We start from the raw sequence: 20,062 nt of genomic DNA, 5'->3' as shown, positions 1-20,062 counted from the left end.
GCCAAGTTTTATTTTAGGGTAGTAAGTAATAGAACCACAATTTCGACTTGGGTCTTCTGAATTCAAATCCAGCATATTTTTCTGTTTGGCACTGTACTTGCATTTTAGACTGCTTTATTTCCTCACCTTGCCTTGATCACCTCTGAATGGCTCTTCCCTGAAGGCACCTCTCCTATTTACTGAGTCCTTGCCTGGGCATGCTGACTCCATAGTTTCATGGGGGGGATCCCTAGCCAGTGCTTCTCTCCCAAGTCAGCTCACTCTCTGTGCTATTCTCCAGTGTGCCAGTTACCTTGCCCTCTGTTTTCTGGCTCCGTTTATGTTTTGTCTTTTTGTATTAATTTGATTGTAAGCTCTTTGAGAGTAGGACCATCTTATTTTATTGTATCCCCAGTGCTTAGCACAGAGTTATTGGTATATCACAAATGCTTAATATTTTATCCATCATCTTGGAAATAAATGACTTTAATAGAGAAATACAAGATAAGCCCATAAAATTCTTTTCATTTCTATTATATCAACAATAAAGAGAAACTATTGTACTTTTTTTTTATTTTAAGGTTTTTGCAAGGCAAATGGGGTTAAGTGGCTTGCCCAAGGCCACACAGCTAGGTAATTATTAAGTGTCTGAGACCGGTTTTGAACCCAGGTACTCCTGACTCCAGGGCCAGTGCTTTATCCACTGCGCCACCTAGCCGCCCCCAAGAGAAACTATTGTAAAGAAAAAATATTTTTCACAGTAATAATATATTTGATACAAAAATATATCAAATATTTGGGTATTAGGTTATGAGGTGATAATAAAGATTTGTACGAATAAATCTGACTTCATATGATACAGACCAATTGGAGGGAGATAACCTGTTTAGAATTAGGCTGAGGGGCAGCTAGGTGGCGCAGTGGATAAAGCAGTGGCCCTGGAGTCAGGAGTACCTGGGTTCAAAACCGGTCTCAGACACTTAATTACCTAGCTGTGTGGCCTTGGGCAAGTCACTTAACTCCATTTGCCTTGGGGAAAAAACCTAAAAAAAACAAAACCTAGAATTAGGCTGAGCAGATTGAGTAAAAATCAATAGTTCACAAAGAACAGGTTTGATATGCTGTAAGTATAAATATTAATAGGTTATTTTTAAGAAGTGTGTAAATTACAGCCAAAATCTTATGAGAAAATATTTGGAGAAGTATCTGAAAATATCTCTGAAAATAAAAACTGGTGAAGAGAGATTAACCTTACCAATTTGCAGAAAATACTATAACAAAAATTATAAAATAAACTGATTGCTACAGGGAAAAGAATAGAAAAATAGGTTAGTGGAGTAGAATAAGAGATCTAGAAATCAGTCCTCTAGTCTCTTAAATATTAGCACCAAGGATAATATTTATAAAAAGTACTTACTTAGTCCAGTTGCCTAACACTAAGTAGGCTCTATAGAAATGATTATTGATTTCCTTGCTCTGTGGACTCAAAGAAAAGTTGAATTTTTATAACTTTTAATATAATTTGGCTCCCTTTTATTACTATTTTTTTATCTTAGGCTTTTCAAAACATTCTAAGGAATTTGTAGGAAAATGCAGTGACTATGGGGAGGCTAGATGTCGAAGTCGATAGAGCATCAGCCCTGGAGTCAGGAGTACTTGAGTTCAAATTTGACCTCAGACACTTAATAATTACCTAGCTGTGTGGCCTTGGGCAAGCCACTTAACCTCATTGCCTTGCAAAAACAAACAAACTAAAACAAACTAAAATGCATTGACTAGAACACTGAGCCTAGAGTCAGAAGACTTCTCTTCCTGAATTCAGTCCTGTTTGCCTCAACTCCTCATCTGTAAAATGAGCTGGAAGGGGAAAAGGAAATCCACCTTAGTAATTCTGCTAAGAAAACCCCAAAAGGGTTTTGTTTTGTTTTTTAACACAAAAGGGGTCATGGAGAGTTGGACATGATGGAAATGACTAAACAAAGAAAATTGCCATAGACCACAATAAACTTAACATTTACTCATTAAGTTAGAAGCTAAAAAGAAAAATAACTCCAAGAAAATGGAATAATCCATTTTAACAAAAATGTCACTCATGACAAAATTGATGGAATTGATTTTATAAAAAAGAAAATGTTATATAATGAAAAACAGCATTTAAAATTAAAGATGAACAGATGAGAAAATATTTTCAATGTCTGTATATATATGCTATATTAAATTTTTATGTGCAAATAATTGATATGTATTTTATCAGACTGATAAGTACTCTCAGAATCACAGAATGACAGAATTTAAGATTTGAAAGGGATCTTATCTTCCAGGGGATAATAAATAATGTATGAAAGGAATATGTGCATCGAAGGAATCCCTATTGTAAATATCCAACAAATACCTGTTTAGCTTTTGCTTGACAATTTCCAGGAGGGGATACCCATTTTCCTATAGAGGCATCTGCATTCCACTTTTGAACAATTCTAGTTCCTAAATTAGCTTTCTGATTCAAAATCTAAATATGCCTCTTTGTCACTTCCAACCTCTGCTCCTAGTTCTGTCATCTGGGAACAAATAGCACAAGTCTATTCCCTTTTGCATGTAAGAATCCTTCATATAGTTAAGACAGTTTTTTGTATCCCTCATGAATTCTCCTGACTAAATATCCCCAGTCTCTTCAATTTATGTTCATGAAATGGACTACAGATGCTCCCCCATCCTGGTTTCCCGTCTCTGAACATTTTCCATCTTATTCTTGTTCTTCCTAAATTGAAGTATCACAATACTTCCTATTGGATTGGTCTGACATTGGTTTTTTTCTTTGAGTGATCCAAGTTCACATCAGGTTTTTTACTTTACAGTGCTGCCTAATATTTAGACCAGAGCAACAACAGTTCAGAAAGGGATGTGTGGTAGAAGATTATGAGACTTCTTTCATAAAATAGCAAGATGATTGATGTTTGTCTTTTTTTTTTTTTTGGTTTTTGCAAGTTAATGGGGTTAAGTGACTTTCCCAAGGTAATTATTAAGGGTCTGAGGCTGGATTTGAGCTCAGGTCCTCCTCATTCCAGGACTGGTGCTCTATCCATTGCACTATCTAACTGTCCCTGACCTTTTTCTTGAAGATCATGACATTAGAGAAGTGATGCTATGACAAGCAAAGTGAACTGGATTTGAATGGGGGTTGGTATGCTGAGTCACCAGCCTCATGTTCTCCTCTGGAGTCATCTGGTTCCAGTGACCAGATACAGATCAGGACAACTGGAGGTGGCCCTAGTTGTAGTGGAAGACCTTGATCTTTTTAAAGCTTTTTAAAAGTCACAGTTTGACAGAGGCAGCACTCATATAATAATTAAGGTAGGTAAGAACAATAAGAAATAATGAAAAGAATGTAGATTTACTTAAAGTTTGGAAATTTAAGCCTGATGAACAAAGAATATTTAAGGATAACAATCATGTGAAAAATGGGGGGGAAAATCTGATTTTTTTTTTTTTGCATTTTATTTTCTCCAAAAGTAATGATGGAGCTTATAAATTTGTTGATACATTCCCTTGGTATATTGTCCTGGACCTATTGAGTTTTCTCTCAATATTTTCTCCCATTTAATGATATCATAAACTCCCTTGTGTTCAGTTATCATCTTTAGATAGTTGACTTTGAGGTCTATATATAGGAATTGCTATTCCATATTTTGATGTAGCTCTCCTATAGGCATCTCAACTCAGTATGATTAGAAAACTAAAAGAAAACTCATTCTCTCCCTCCTCTCCTTCCTTGCCTGGCATTTTCTTCTCTCCTAAACTTCTTTATTTAGTAGCACCACCAGCTCGCTATCACTTAGGATTGTGACCTTAATATCATTCTCACTCTCACCACATGTAACCAGTGGATGCTAAATGTTTTCTATCTCCACAATTTATATTTCACTTGTTCACATCTCTCTATACCCTAGTTCAGGTCTGCACCATATCTCATGTGGACCATTTGCAAGTGGTCTTCAATTATAATTAGTCTTCCTCTTTCAAGTCTCTTCCCTCTTGAGTTTATCCTCTACATAGCTGCCAAAATCCTTTTCCTAAAACCTACATCTGATCATGTTACTGTACTGTTTAATAAACTCTAATAGATTCTTGTTTCCTTTGGGATCAAATAAATAAAGACCCTTCCTCTTTTGCTATTTAGTGCTCTTACCATTAGGATCCTTCTTTCTTTTCAGTCTTTTTACTTGTGTCCAGCTGTGCTGACCTACTTGTTCTTCTTCACATTCAAGGATCCCTCTCCCATCTCTATGCCTTTGTTGTAGTTGCCTCCCGTGTCTGCCTTTCATAATCCCTGTTTCCTACAGAAGTCTGCCAGTGAAATATAGACTTGTATAGGAGATCTTTCCTTGTCAATTTTAAGTAGAGCACTGGCCCTGGAGTCAGGAGGACAGGAGTTCAAATCCAGCCTCAGACATACATTTGACACTTTCTAGTTGTGTGATCTTGGGCAAGTCACTTAGAACCCTGATTGCCTCTCCTTCAGGGAATCTCCAGTCTTCCCCCTTCATAACTGACCACTGGGTCCAGATGGTTTTGAAGGAAAAAGTGAGCTGCTGACTTAGCACAGCACCCTCTCAAATCCAGTTCATGCTTGTCATGTCATCACTTACCTGATGTTATGGTCTTCTTCTAGAATGAAGAACAAACATCAACTTACTTACTAGTGCCTTCCTCTCTTAGTTTGCATCTATTTTTTAGTATATATAAGTCTGTCTGTCTCTCCCTCCCCTCCCCCTCCCTTCTCCCTTTTCCCTTCCTCCCTCCTCCCCTTGTAAACTCTTTGAAGGTGGGACTACTTTTGTTTTTGTCTTTATATTCAGTGTTTAATGGTCTCCCTGCCATTTAGTAAGCCTATTATAAATGCTTGCTAATTAGATTATCTAGAAGATCATGAGTTTATTGACTGTTGTTTCTGACTACCCTCTTGGTCTCATATTGTGTTGATTTTTTTTTTTATATTAAACTTAGCCTCGAAAAGGATGGTAGTCTGTAGAGATATATTTCTTTTTCTATTTCCAGTTTTCAGCAAATTTTTACAAACATTTTTGTTTGCTTTTGAGATCTTATTTTTATTACTCAGTTTTGTATTGATTTTTCTCTTTGCTGTGATCAGTCTATGATCTCAACCAAATACAGATATATAGCTAATTTGTTGATTGTCTTATATTAAATAAGCTCATCCACACCATAATATAATCATTTTTGGGAGTGAGGTGTTTTTGTGAATTGTTATTCCAAATTATTGTATTATAAATACTCTCTTATAGTGAATGATTTCAGGACCTCATTCATATGCTTAATAACTCCAACTTTTTGCTTGCATCATTTTATAGTTTTCTGTTTCTTCCTTGTTTCTAGCTCTTTTTAACTGTTGTCCTTGTGTCTGCCATATGCTATTTACATTCTCTTTTCTACTCTTACCAGCTATGAACATAAAAACAAAATTCTAGCTATGTTAGATTTGTGTATGAGCCTGAAGCATCTCATATTCTGCTATTGGTAAAATGCATGAGTTTTATGATATGAAAGATGTGACATATTTTGTAGGCTCTGGGACTTTTCTAGTTTATTTTTTAGTTCTTCGGCTAGATTGTTGAATAACTCAATTTTGGATAGAGAAAGTTACTGGAATAGTGAATTTCTGATCATAGAGGAAGTATTACTATAATGAGAAGAAGGAAAGAAATTCAGTAGAGAAAATTCACCTCTTGGTTACTCCAGTTAGTTGTCATAAATATGATGTTTTTGTTTCTTTGAATTCTTTGTGAGTACTTTGGGTTCAATTCGTTACAAAAAATTTTTGCTGTTTTTTTTTTCCTGTTAGGTTCTTCAGAGCAGGTATCCCATCCTGTCAAATGCAGCTGATCATCTTTTAGATATATATTTAAAACTTACTTCTGATAAACATCAATTTGGGAGCAACAACTGCCGTGGAAATGTGGAAGTATCTATGGATGTCTCAGAAGCCAGAGGAGATGACAAAAGCCCAAGCCTTGAAGGAAGAGAATTATCTCTGAGGTATTAAATAATGGTTTAATAGTCAGTTTCTGGGAAAATATGTAAAGTCCACATTATATAGATGAATATAGATGTAGATTTGATGCCTTATTCTAGAACCTTATCATTTACTGGCATCAGCTTATGAAATTTTGTGAATTTTTTCTTTTTGTGTTATAGGTAGCTATTTCCTTTTTGCAGTTCTATAATTCCTCAGTAGGGGCAGTAGTTAAAAGCCAGAATAGATAGAATACTAAGTCTGGAAGAAGACTCATCTTCATTAGTTCAGATTTGACCTCAGAAACTTACTGTGTGACCCTGGGCAAGACATAGAACCCTGTTTGCCTCAGTTTCCTCATCTGAAAAATGAGCAGGAAAAGGAAATGGCAAACCAGTCAAGAAAATCCCAAACAGGGTAATGAAGAATTGGACATGACTGAAAAACCACCATACAATAAAACAATTCCTCATAGGGAATGCATGATAATTTTATTATCCAAGACTTTTTTTAGTCAGGTAAGATAATGGAAGTATCTACTATTTATTTTCTAATCTTTGAGTAATATAACAGGACATAAAATTTCTCTTTGTGTACTTTTTTGTTAATCTAGTTAGTCCTGGATTTGTCCCACAGAAGTTAGGGCATCCACATCTTAGAGACTGTTTAGTTAAGCAGTTCTCACCTTGGAGTCCAGGGACAAATAAGGTGGATATAGATTGCAGAAGGTCCCTGAAATTGGGTAGGAAAAAATTACAATATTTTCTTTAATTATTTTTTAATTTCTAAAATTCTTTTGATTTGATTTGATTCATTGACTTCATCAGACTACGATGCAAAATTGATTATATGCTGCTGATCTAGTCCATCCTCCTCATTTTATGAGTCAACACAAAACCTTCTGAATTCCAGAGAGTATGAAATGACTTATGTCCAAAGCCAGGGCGCTTTGCTAAATTCTATGATGCTTCCTTCAAGTCATTGTACATGGCTTGCCCTTTAAGGGTGAAGGGGGAGTTGCAGCCTTTTGAATCAGAAAGGAGTAAAGAGGCTTCTCAGTTTTGTCTCTATGGAGAGGCCAGGGAATAAAACTTTTCCCCAATTAAAATTGGGAGGCAAATGATCTTTGTCACTTTTTTTTGCCATTTATGTGATTATAAAACTTCTGGTTGTCCAGTGCCTGACTCTCCAAATTCTCCTGTTAAAAACATCCAAGCCTCTTGTTTGTCAAATACACTATATTCAAATGATCTGTTGAGGTTTTCTTGTCCTTTAAAAATTTCCTATCCTTTTAATATTAAATATTAGAACTAAGTTTTAAATGAGTGACATTTACTCATCCCTTGCTAACTTGATGAAGCAAATTACTAGCTTTTTAGGCAGACGGGGAAGCTATTTTTGCAGTTTTTCATATTTGTAGGTCCAGTATTAAATTACATAGGACTGTTTATCCATCTGAGAGGAAAGGATCATTTATGACTCTCATTCCTCCCTTCAGCTAGGGATTGGAACATTTCCTGATTGTCTGTCATAATCATGACCCTTCTTTTAGATGATGGAAATGTATCTGAAGGTGTGGTAGCACCATATCTCTCATTTCATTGTCTACTGACCATCAGACTAAGGGGACCTCAGGTTTTAGATTAGAAGTTTCAGTTGGGGAAAGCTGAACTGGCTCTGATTCTCTGACTGGGCCCATAAACTTTTTTTTTCTCTTCCAAGGTCTCTTCATCAGCTTCCTAATTATCAGATTAAATTTAGAGATTTTCAAGACAGCTTGCTGAATTATTTATTTTTTTATAATCATACATTGAGCATGTGTCAGATACTTTGGAAAGTTTGTTTTATTGGCTTATATGGATGGAGTTGAATAAATAGACAAACAAGAAAGTCTCTCCACCCTCTCTGTTTTATTCTCATCATTATTGCTTACTTTCTCTGTCCTAGAGATTTACTGAATTGGTGTAACAGGATTTCCTACAGCTTTGACAGTTCTTCATCTACGTCACTCAATATTTTTCAGGAGGTAAGCTGTAATCCTCTAAAGTCTTGTTTCCTTGTGCTACATAATTTCCACCTGTCTCTTTCCTTTCATGCATCTGTCTAAACCTTTATCCCCTTTGCCTCTTCTTTTATGCTGTCGAGAATGTTCTTTTGTGCACATGGTGTCTCTTATTTTTAAAACTAGTCAAGGGACTTAATTTTCGTACAATATTACATTAGAGAAATTGGGGATAGAAATAGAACATTTATAAAGGGGACCACTCCTGTTAAAATGTATTAGAATTGTAATAATTGTCAAAGAAAATAAATCAACAAACCTATCCTACTTTGAAACAAGCCTTGAAAGGGACACTAAAACAAATGAAATAAATGTAATGAAAAGAAAGCTAAAAAATTAATAACATACTTTATAATAATTAGTATAGGTGACATTTATATGTCACACTGAAAGTTTTCTTTTTGCTTTATGCAAGACAGTGGGGTTAAATGACTTGCCCAAGGTCATACAACTATGTAATTATTAAGTGTCTGAGATCATATTTGAACTCAGGTTCCCCCTGACTCCAGGGTTGGTGCTCTATCCAACTGTGCCATTTAGCTGCCCCCAACTTCGAAAGTTTTCAAACCAATTTTTATCCATTATCTCACTTGTTTCTCATAGCAACTCTGTGAGGTAGCTACTGACCATAAGTCAGCAAGTGTTTATTAAGCTAAAATGCTGAGAAGAGAAAGCAAAAGTTAAAATAGTCACTGCTCCTTCAGAAGCTTCACATTCTAAAAGGGAGGTCGAAATTGCTCAAGTTGTTATATGTATATATATATATACATATATATACATATATATATGATATAAATAAGGTAGACTGAAAAGGGTTTTTTTTTAATCAAACACTGAGCATGTCTAATACTTTGGAAAGTTTGTTTTAATGACTTATGTGGATTGAGTTGAATAAATAGGCAAACAGAAAGTCTCTCCACCCCCTGTATTTTATCCTCATCATCACTGAGATATTGATTTATTGTTTCTTATGTTGGAATTCAGTATAGTTACATATAATAATTTGCTTACCCTCTCTTGTTACACTCATTTTGTTTTCTGTTTTTTTAGAAAGATTTTATTTTGAGTTTTAAAATTTTCCCCCCTCACAGAAGGCATTCTGTTACTTTTTTTTTTTTTTTAAGGTTTTTGCAAGGCAATGGGGTTAAGTGGCTTGCCCAAGGCCACACAGCTAGGTAATTATTAAGTGTCTGAGGCCAGATTTGAACTCAGGTACTCCTGACTCCAGGGTCAGTGCTCTATCCACTGCGCCACCTAGCCACCCCTCTCTGTTAGTCTTTACATTGTTTCCATGGTATACATTGATCTCAGTTGAATGTGATGAGAGAGCAATCATATCCTTAAGGAAGAAAAATAAACTATAAGAGATAGCAAAATTACATAATAAGGTAACAGTTTTTTTTTTAATTAAAGGTAATAGTCTTTGGTCTTTGTTCAAACTCCACAGTTCTTTCTTTAGATACAGATGGTATTCTCCATTGCAGACAGCCCAAAATTGTCCCTGAGTTTTGCACTGATGGAGTGAGCAAGCCCATCAAGGTTGATCATCACCCCCCCATGTTGCTGTTAGGGTGTACAATGTTGTTCTGGTTCTTCATCTTGCTCCACATCAGTTCATACAGATCCTTCCAGGCTTCCCTGAATTCCCATACATACATACATACATACATACATATATCACAGTTTGTTAAGCCATTCCCCAATTGGAGGACATTCACTTAATTTCCAATTCTTTACCACCACAACCCGGGCTATGAATATTTTTATACAAGTGATGTTTTTACCCTTTTTCATAATCTCTTTAGGGTGTAGACCCAGTAATGGTATTGCTGAATCAAAGGGTATGTCTGTTTCTTAGCTAATACCAGATAGTTTTGATGGCTGATGCTTTATAATATAATTTTATATCTGGTAAGCCTAAACCACTTTCTTTTGTACTTTTTTTCTTTGAATCCCTGGAAATTCCTGACTTTATTTCTCCATATAAATTTATTTACAGATTTTTCTTTTTTTTCATTTTTTAAAAGATTTTATTTGAATTTTGAGTTTTACAATTTTTCTCCAAATCTTACTTTCCTCCCCCCACCCCACCCCCACAGAAAGCAATCTGTCAGTCTTTATTTTGTTTCTAGGTTGTACATTGATCCAAATTGAGTGTGATGAGAGAGAAAGCACATCCTTAAGGAAGAAAGAAAAAGTATAAGAGATAACAAGATCAGACAATAAGATATCTGGGTTTTTTTTTTTCCTAAATTAAAGGGAATAGTCATTGACATTTGTTCAAACTCCATGGCTCTTTATCTGGACACAGATGGCACTCTCCTTTGCAGACAGCCCAAAATTGTCCCTGGTTGTTGCACTGATGGAATGAGCAAGTCTATCAAGGTTGATCATCACCCCTATGTTGCTGTTAGGGTGTATAGTGCTTTTCTGGTTCTGCTCATCTCACTCAGCATCAGTTCATGCAAATCCCTCCAGGCATCTCTGAATTCCCATCCCTCCTTGTTTCTAATAGAACAGTAGTGTTTCATGACATACATATACCACAGTTTGTTAAGCCATTCCCCAATTGTAGGACATTTACTTGATTTCCAATTCTTTGCCACCACAAACAAGGCTGCTGTGAATATTTTTGTACAACTGATGTTTTTACCCTTTTTCATCATCTTTCTTCAGGGTATAGACCCAGTAGTGTTATTGGTGATTCAAAGGGTATGCTCATTTTTGTTGCCCTTTGAACATAGTTCCAAATTTCTCTCCAGAAAGCTTGGATGAGTTCACAGCTCCACCAACAGTGTAAGTGTCTCCATTTCCCACAACCCTTCCAACAATGATCATTATCCTTTCTGGCCATATTGGCCAGTCTGAGAGGTGTGAGGTGGTACCTCAGAGAAGCTTTGATTTGTATTTCTCTTATAATTAATGATTTAGAGCAATTTTTCATTTGCCTATGGTTTGCTTTGATCTCCTCATCTGTAAATTGCCTTTGCATATCCTTTGACCATTTGTCAATTGGGAAATGGCTTTTTGTTTTAAAAATATGACTCAGTTCTCTGTATATTTTAGAAATGAGTCCTTTGTCAGAATCATTAGTTGTAAAGATTTTACCAATTTACTACATTGCTTTTGATCTTGGTTATAGTGGCTTTATCTGTGCCAAAGCTTTTTATTTAATGGAATTGAAATCATCTAGTTTGTTTTTGGTGATGTTCTCCATCTCTTCCTTAGTCATAAACTGCTCCCCTTTTCATAGATCTGACAGGTAAACTAGTCCTTGATCTTCTAATTTGCTTATAGTATTGTTTTTTATGTCTTTGGATCTTATCTTGGTAAAGGGTGTTAGGTGTTGGTCCAATCTAAGTTTCTCCATGCTAACTTCCTATTTTCCCAGGAGTTTTTATTGAAGAGAGAGTTTTTATCTCAATAGCTGAACTCTTTGGGTTTATCAAACAGCAGGTCACTATAATTATCTCCTGCTTTTGCACCTAGTGTATTCCACTGATCCACCATTCTATTTCTTAGCCAATACCAAACAGTTTTGGTTTTGATATAATTTTAGATTGGTAGGACTAAGCCCCCTTCTTTTGCACTTTTTTTCATTAAATCCCTGGAATTTCTTGACTTTATTTCTCCATATGAATTTACTTACAATTTTTTCTAACTCATTAAAGTAATTTTTTGGAATTTTGATTGGTAGGGCACTAAACAAGTAGTTTAGTTTTTGTAGAATCGTCATTTTTATTATATTAGCTTGACCAATCCATGAGTGCTTTATGTTTGCCCAGTTATTTAAATTTGATTTTATTTTTGTGAGAAGTGTTTTGTAATTTGTTTTCTTTTTTAAAAAAATATTTTGCGTTTATTTTTCCAACTACATACAGCAGTAGTTTTCACCAATCAGTTTTTGCAAGGTTTTGAGTTTTACATTATTTTCCTTTCCTTTTTTTCCTTTCTCTGTCCTCCTGACGAAAATCATGTATGGACATATACTTGTAAAGAAGAATCAAATCAAATCAGGAAAGAGAATATTAGAAAGGAGGGGGAAACTATAATATACAAGACAACTCTTGAAAATTGAAGATAGTAAACTTTGCATCTGTATTTAAATTTCACAGTTCCTTCTCTGATATGAATGGTATTTTCCATCACAAATCTTAGAATTGTCATTGATTATTGTATTGCTAGTGTGAACAAGTCACTCAGTGTTGCTGTTAATGTGTACAATGTTCTTCTGGTTCTTCTCATTTCATTCAGCATTAATTCATGCAGGTTTGTCCAGGCTATTCTGAAATCCCATTCCTCATGATTTTTTATCAAATAATAGTGCTCCATCACATCTGTATACCACAACTTTCTTCAGCCATTCAGCAATTGCTGAACATCCCCTTAATTTTCAATTCTTTGCCACTATGAAAAGAGCTCCTATAAATTTTTTTGTACATGGGGATTTTTTACCCTTTTTTCTGTTCTCTTTGGAATATAAACCTTGTTAATATTATCAAAGGGTATGCATCATTTTATCTTCATTTGGGTGTAATTCCAAATTGCTCTATAGAAAGGTTGATTTGGGGAGCAGCTAGATGTCGAAGTAGATAGAGCATCAGCCTTGGAGTCAGGAGTACCTGAGTTCAAATCCAACCTCAGACACTTAATAATTACCTAGCTGTGTGACCCATGCCAAATCACTTAACCCCATTAACTTGGAAAAACAAAAATCAAAACACAAAACAGAAAGGTTGAATGAATTCACAACTCCACTAATAATGTTATCAGTATCCTGGTTTTCCTGCGTCCTCTCCAACACTGATCATTTTCCTTTTTGGTCATATTTTCCAATCTGATTCATGTGAGGTCGTCTCTCAGAGTTTTTTTAATTTTCATTTCTCTCATGATTTAGAGCTTTTTTCCTTATGACTAGATAGCTTTAAATTCTTCATCTGAGAATGCCTTTTCATATACTTTGACTAACAGTTGGGAAATGACTTGTATTCTCATAAATTTGACTCAGTTCTCTTTATATTTTAGAAATGAGGCCTTTATCAAAAATACTAGTTGTAAAAATTGTTTCCCAACTTATTGCCTTCCTTTTAATCTTGGTTGCATTAACTTTATTTATACAAAATCTCTTAAATTTAACGTAATCGGGGTGGCTAGGTAGTGTAGTGGATAAAGCACCGGCCCTGGAGTCAGGAGTACCTGGGTTCAAATCTGGTCTCAGACACTTAATAATTACCTAGCTGTGTGGCCTTGGGTAAGCCACTTAACCTGGTTTGCCTTGCAAAAACCTAAAAAGAAAAAAGAAAAAAAAGAAATTTAATGTAATTAAAATTATCCGTTTTGCATTTTACAATGTTTTCCATCTCTTCTTTGGTCACAAACTGCTCAGTTTTTCATAGATTTGACAGGCAAAATTCTCCTAATTGGCTTATGATATCCCCTTTTACATACAAATCCTGCACCCATTTTGACCTTATCTTGGTATAGGGTGTGATATGCTGGTCTGTGCCTAGTTTCTGCCATACTAGCTTCCAGTTTTCTCAAGTTTTTATCAAAAAGTGAGTAATCTTTGTCCTTTAGGACAAAAAGGCTGATATAAAGTTTATTTCAGTGGTATTGGTTCCTTCTCTCTTTATTTTATCTTTCTGGGGTAGTTGCCCCAGTAATATCGATGGGTCTCATGATATGAAGAAGTTTGTGGCTTTTTTGGGTGCAGTTTGAAATTGCTTTCCAGAATACCATGATTAGTTCATTAACACGTCTGTTTTTATGCTTTGCACTAATTGACATTTTCCATTTTCGTCATCTTTGTCAATCTAATGTAAGATGGAGTCTCAGAGTAATTTCTATAATATGTGGAGCATTTGTTCTTGTAATAATTGATAGACGAGAATAGTTTCTTCATATCACCATTTCTTTCTAGGAGAATGGTTCTTGTATATTTCCTATATATCTTGCAATCTGACAGTTATTCCGATGCATGTACTCTGATCTTATTATTTTGCCTTGTTTTGATCTTACTGCTCTCTTAAACTCCAACATCCTGTTTGCTACTCTTTCAATATTGAAATAAATATGAATTGTTTAAGTAATTGCTTAATGCTGTAATGGCGATACAAAGAATAAACTTCAGTTTCTGCAGTGATTGGATCTTAAGAGTTTGCCCTGTTGTTTCCTCCACCCAAGATATAACTAAAACAACTACCATTATTTTTGTTTTCCCCAAATGGGCTTTTCTCTAATATTTGTTAGTTACATAATTCTTTTACTTAATGCAAGTCTGATCATGTTATCCCTCTGAGTTCATGAACTCTTGCCTAAAATGAAGTTTGTCATTCAAAATCCTTTATAACCTAGCCTCCCCCTTCCCTTTCTAGTCTTTTTAGTCTTTATTCCTTACTCCCTAGTATGGCCTCCTGACTATACCAAGATGACCCAGACACCCTACCTGGAGCCTCTGGCCATTATCTCCAGTTGTTGCTGAGACCTGGAATGTTTTCTTTCCTTCATTTCCAACTGCTGACCTCTCTGAAGGTCTTCTTTAAAGTTCCAATTTAAATCCTATCTCCTATGAAAGCCTTCCTTTCCTCTGTTAATTATTTCCTATTGATCATCTACATAGATGCTTGGTCTGTATTTGTTTGCATGCTGTCTGCCTCATTAAACTAAAAATCCCTTGAGGACAGAGACAATCTTTTGCCTCTTTCTAGATCTTCAGCACTTAGTATAGTGCCTGGCATGTGCTATGTATTTAAATAAATGTTTATTGGATGAATGTACTTAAACTTGAAACTTTATGGTCATCCATTATGACTTCTTTCCTCAAGTAGTAGTATTCCTTGCACCAGTTCCTCTCTTTATCATTGCCACAATCACTAAGTGCTTATTAGGCTCCAATGACTTCATGCTTCAACTAATGAAAAAGTAGCTGCTTTTTCCTAATTGATATTCTCTTCTATTGTAATCTATACACCTTTGACAGCTTAGGATGTTTTTTCTTTTGCATGCATTTTTTTCCCTTTAGATTAGATTTTAAAGGACATTGGTTTTTGTATGGTACTTTCATTTTTTAAAAAAAAAGTCAGTGTTGAGGAAAGAGGGAAGTGTGCTTTCTCCTTTGTTATCCAAATTTCTTACTCTGGCATTCAAGACCTTCTGGCTAGACTCAGAATGGTTTTTTTTTAATGTTTTTGCAAGGCAAACAGGGTTAAGTGGCTTGCCCAAGACCACACAGCTAGGTAATTATTAAGTGTCTGAGACTGGATTTGAACCCAGGTACTCCTGACTCCAGCGCCACTACACCGACTAGCTGCTCCCAAAATGTTTTTTAATCTTAAGTTCTACTTACTTTTGTTGAAATTTTTGCACCAGTCAGCCCATTCTATTCAGCATTTCATTAATATTCCATTTGCATTTCATCCTTTGTGCCTTTGTGCCAGGTCAGCCTCTGGAGCATATTTTCCATCCTCTCTTCCCTTCTGATCAATATTTACTTGCCCTTCAAATACTGTTGAATTTTTCTATCTTTTTCATTAAATTTTCCTGTATCACTCTTTTAAAAATTTTTTAATTTATTTATTTAAGGCAATAGGGTTAAGTGACTTGCCCGAGGTCACACAGCTAGGCAATTATTAAGTGTCTGAGGCTGGATTTGAACTCAGGTACTCTTGACTCCAGGGTTTGTGCTCTATCCACTGTGCCACCTAGCTGCCCTTCCTGTATCACTCTTGTCTAGAACTCTCTTTTTTAGTTGAACAAATGCCTCTTATTGTTTGAATCACTTGTTCGGAAATTAGTCATGTATTGTTTGATGACAATTTCTGGATTGTTGTCTTATATTTCTTTTCATTAATTAAATGGTACCTTTTTTTTTAATGGTACCTTCTTGAGGATAGAGAATAAATGTCTTTCATTACATTTGTTCCCCTTGCATAATGCCTCATGTTAGATACTCAGTGCATTTTGATTGCATGAAATAATGATAGGAATAAGCTATTCCTCTCAGATAAGATTGCCTCTCAGAATCATATCCTTGAACAGTGATAGTGGAGAACTAAGTTTTATTATTTTCACATTCAGTAAAGAGTTAAAGATTTGCTTTTATTTTTGACAGGCTCTGGATTGCTTCACAGCAATGCTGTCTAAGCAAGCAAGCAGACTGAAGATGGCAGAGGTTATTGGGAGCAAGTTAAATATCTCCAAGAAGAAGGTGAGCCTTGAACTTCCCATTGTGATCTTTATTTAAATCAGTTTTGATGTGCAGCTGTTATATCTAGCTCTCCAGATGTCTCTCTTGCTTCATCACTGCTCCCTAAACCTTTCTGAATTGTTGATGGATTTTCCTTTGTCTATATTGGGCAGTTTGGTCATCATATATATAGCCCACTATTTGTATTCTTAAAATATACTTTTACCTATGTAGTATGCCTTATTGTCCACTCTTTAAAATGGATTTTGGTCAATTAATTTCTAACATAAGTCTCATTTATGATAGCTTTTGTAATTCTGGAGAGAAGGGAATGAGATAATTCCTGTATCTGCAGTATATATTTTTTTTCCACATACACACATACACACACACACACACACACACACATATATATGAAACTTGTATTATTCACCTCCTGTGGGGAGTTAATGTGGATCACATGATAGGTAACAGAGATAAATGAAAACTGTGATCCAGTGATCATCTTTAAATATTCAATTTGGATTTCCGGCCAAGATGGTGGAGAGAAGACAGGCAGAGTTCTAAAGTCTCCTGATCTTTCCCCCATCTGTGATATGAAACAAACCTTTTAACAGAAATACAATCCCCAAAAGTCAGGAGAAAGAACATCTACCTCAGGATTTGTTTTTCATGGTCCTGGGTGAGTCCAGGCACAGAGGGCCAGAGGGTGGAGCAACCCCAGATCAGCCTGATTAGGGGCAGGGTTGGAGCCCTGGGAGCCTGAGGGCCCGAGAGTCAGACCTGCTGCTTGATTAGGGGGACTAGAACCTGGTCTACTGTTGGGGCTTATTCAACTAGGGAGCAGAGGCACTGGTGTTGGCACTGACCTTCTGGAGCTTACCGACAGGGCTGGGGAGAGAGTTCTGATGCAGGAGAGCTGTGGGCATCATCCCTGGGCTCCTCTGGTATAAGGGTCCATTGAAACCTCTTCCCAGAACAAACATAATTACAGATAATCTGCCCAAGGCACAGGTGTGTGCACAGAAGAATCAGCCCATCTGACAATAGGGAGAGGGATGACCTCACCATTGATTGAAGACAAAAGTATTTACCAGCTTCAATCACTCCCTCCAGGCCAAGGGAGAAGCCTCAATCAAGGTCACAGGTACTCCAGAGAAAGCAACCAGCACCTCCTACTGGCCAGATGGAGAAATTGTAGTGTGAGCAAATCTTCTACCACCCCCTACTGGCCAGCTGGAGATATTGCACTCAGTGAGTAAAGCCTCTAGGGATCCAAACACCGAACCTCTGTGAACCAGCCCCTCCCCAGCACAAGGTCTTAGCAAAATGAAGAAAAGTCATTGGCAAGGTGGTTCCATAGAAAAATTCTTAGAAGGAAAAGACTCTAACTCAGGGAGACCTAGAAACTCTAAGGAGAAAGACTTCCTTGAAGAAATAAGGAAGGAGTTTAAAAATCAATTGGAAAATTTGGGAGAGTCAATTAACACCTTGCAACAAGATAACAAATCATTGGAAAATACAATTGGACAATACAAAAAGAGAATAATTCTCTCAGATCCTAAATTGGGCAAATGCAAAAAGAAAATAATTCAAAACCTCCATTGGTGGTCGCCGCCCAGAGCCTGCCGAGCCCCCGCCCACCCTGCTGCCGCCGTCATTGCTCTCTCTGGGCACGGAAAATTCAGTCATGGATAAAAATGAGCTGGTGCAGAAGGCCAAATTGGCTGAGCAGGCTGAGAGATATGATGACATGGCAGCCTGCATGAAGTCTGTAACTGAGCAAGGAGCTGAATCATCCAATGAGGAGAGGAATCTTCTCTCTGCTTACAAAAATGTCTTAGAGGCCCGAAGGTCATCTTGGAGGGTTGTTTCAAGTATTGAGCAAAAGATGGAAGGTGCTGAGAAAAAACAGCAGATGGCCTGAGAATACAGAGAGAAAATTGAGCCCGAACTGAGAGATATCTGCAATGATGTCCTGTCTCTTTTGGAAAAGTTCTTGATTCTTAACGCTTCACAAGCAGAAAGCAAAGTTTTCTATTTGAAAATGAAAGGTGACTACTACCGCTATTTGGCTGAGGTTGCTGCTGGTGATGACAAGAAAGGAATAGTGGATCAGTCACAACAAGCATATCAAGAAGCATTTGAAATCAGCAAAAAGGAGATGCAACCAACGGATCCTATAAGATTGGGTCTGGCCTTGAACTTCTCTGTGTTCTATTATGAGATCCTGAACTCTCCAGAGAAAGCCTGCTCCCTTGCAAAAGACAAGCTTTTGATGAAGCCATTGCTGAACTTAATACATTAAGTGAAGAATCATACAAAGACAGCACACTAATAATGCAATTACTGAGAGACAACTTGACGTTGTGGACATTGGACACCCAAGGAGATGAAGCTGAAGCAGGAGGAGGGGAAAATTAACCAGCCTTCCAACTTTTGTCTGCCTCATTCTAAAATTTACACAGTAGACTATTTGTCATCCATGCTGTCCTACAAATAGTTTTTGTTTACAATTTATGACAGGTTTATGTTACTTCTATTTGAATTTCTATATTTTCCATGTGGTTTTTATGTTTAATATTAGGGGAGTAGAGCCAGTTAACATTTGGGGAGTTATCTGTTTTCATCTGAGGTGGCCAATATGGGGATATGGAATTTTTATACATGTTTTACATGTTTGGCATAGTACTTTTGGTACATTGTGATTTCACAAAGCCAATGTTAAAACAGCTTCCATGTCTAAGCAAAGAAAACTGCCTACATATTGGCTTGTCATGGGGGGGTGGGGGGGTGGGGGGGGAATAAAAAGGGATAATTGGTTCAAGCCACAGGTGTAGTTATTGTGGGTACTTTAGGGTTGGAGCACTCATGGCTGTGGTAGAAACAGATGTCCCATAGATATTACATGTCATACCATGTGTTTCCGTGGAATACACAGTCTCAACGTGTACACCTTTATGATTGCAGTTGCAAAAGTGTTCCTTAAGACAAAGTTTTAACTCAGTCAGTTTACTCTGGAGAAGGGCAGAAACGGTTCACATTCCATTATTTGTAAAGTTACCTGCTGTTCGCTTTCATTATTTTTGCTACACTCATTTTATTTGTATTTAAATGGTTTAGGCAACCTAAGAACAAATGTACAAGTAAAGATGCAGTAAAAATGAATTGCTTGATAGTCATAAAGTCACTGTATATCAAGCATAGCAGTAAAACAAAAAAACCCATGTATTTAACTTTTTAGGTTTTTTTGCTTTTGTGATTTTTTTGATACTTGCCTAACATGCATGTGCTGTAAAAATAGTTAACAGGGAAATAACTTGAGATGATGGCTAGCTTTGTTTAATGTCTCATGAAATTTTCATGAACAATCCAAGCATAATTGTTAAGAACATGTGTATTAAGTTGATGCAAGTGGAATAAAAGTTTTGAGTGGACTTTTCAACTACTTTCTCTACAGCTTTTCATGTAAATCAGATCTTTAGTTCTGAAACTTCTCTAAAGGAAATTGTACATTTTGAAGATTTACTTCCCACTTGGTAGCTATATAATGAACTTTTAAAAAAAGTATAAATTATCAAATGCAAAAATTCCATGTGTTCCATATTGTTCCAAACATTACTCCCCTCTCCACCACACTGATTTTGTTTGTCTTTTAAAACAAAAGGTGGTGGTCTGAATAAAAGCATATGTTCCACTTAAAAAAAAACCTCCATTGGTCAATGGAAAGTTCTTTGAAAAGTAGAATTGGCCAATTGGAAAAGGAGTTGCAAAAGGTAAATGAAGAAAACTCTTCCCTAAAAAAAAA

General features: G+C 36.2%; 1 protein-coding gene and 1 pseudogene across 5 annotated transcripts in view; both read left to right on the top strand.

The window, feature by feature from the left end:
- The window catches only part of MDN1 (midasin AAA ATPase 1), a 195,378-nt gene that overhangs the window by 28,258 nt on the left and 147,058 nt on the right, over positions 1-20,062 (top strand). For all 5 annotated transcript variants that reach the window (XM_074187146.1, XM_074187144.1, XM_074187145.1 and 2 more), the window contains exons 10-12: positions 5,837-6,030; positions 7,955-8,033; positions 16,180-16,275. In XM_074187146.1, the coding sequence (XP_074043247.1) occupies positions 5,837-6,030; positions 7,955-8,033; positions 16,180-16,275 (369 nt within the window). The remainder of the gene's footprint in view (positions 1-5,836; positions 6,031-7,954; positions 8,034-16,179; positions 16,276-20,062) is intronic.
- Positions 16,282-18,952, top strand: LOC141487692 (14-3-3 protein zeta/delta pseudogene; annotated as a pseudogene).

This window comes from Macrotis lagotis, chromosome 5 (genome assembly GCF_037893015.1).
Source record: "Macrotis lagotis isolate mMagLag1 chromosome 5, bilby.v1.9.chrom.fasta, whole genome shotgun sequence".
Classification (NCBI taxonomy): Eukaryota; Metazoa; Chordata; class Mammalia; order Peramelemorphia; family Peramelidae; genus Macrotis; species Macrotis lagotis.
Note: the sequence above shows the minus strand (reverse complement) of the source record. Positions and strands in the feature narration are given on the sequence as shown.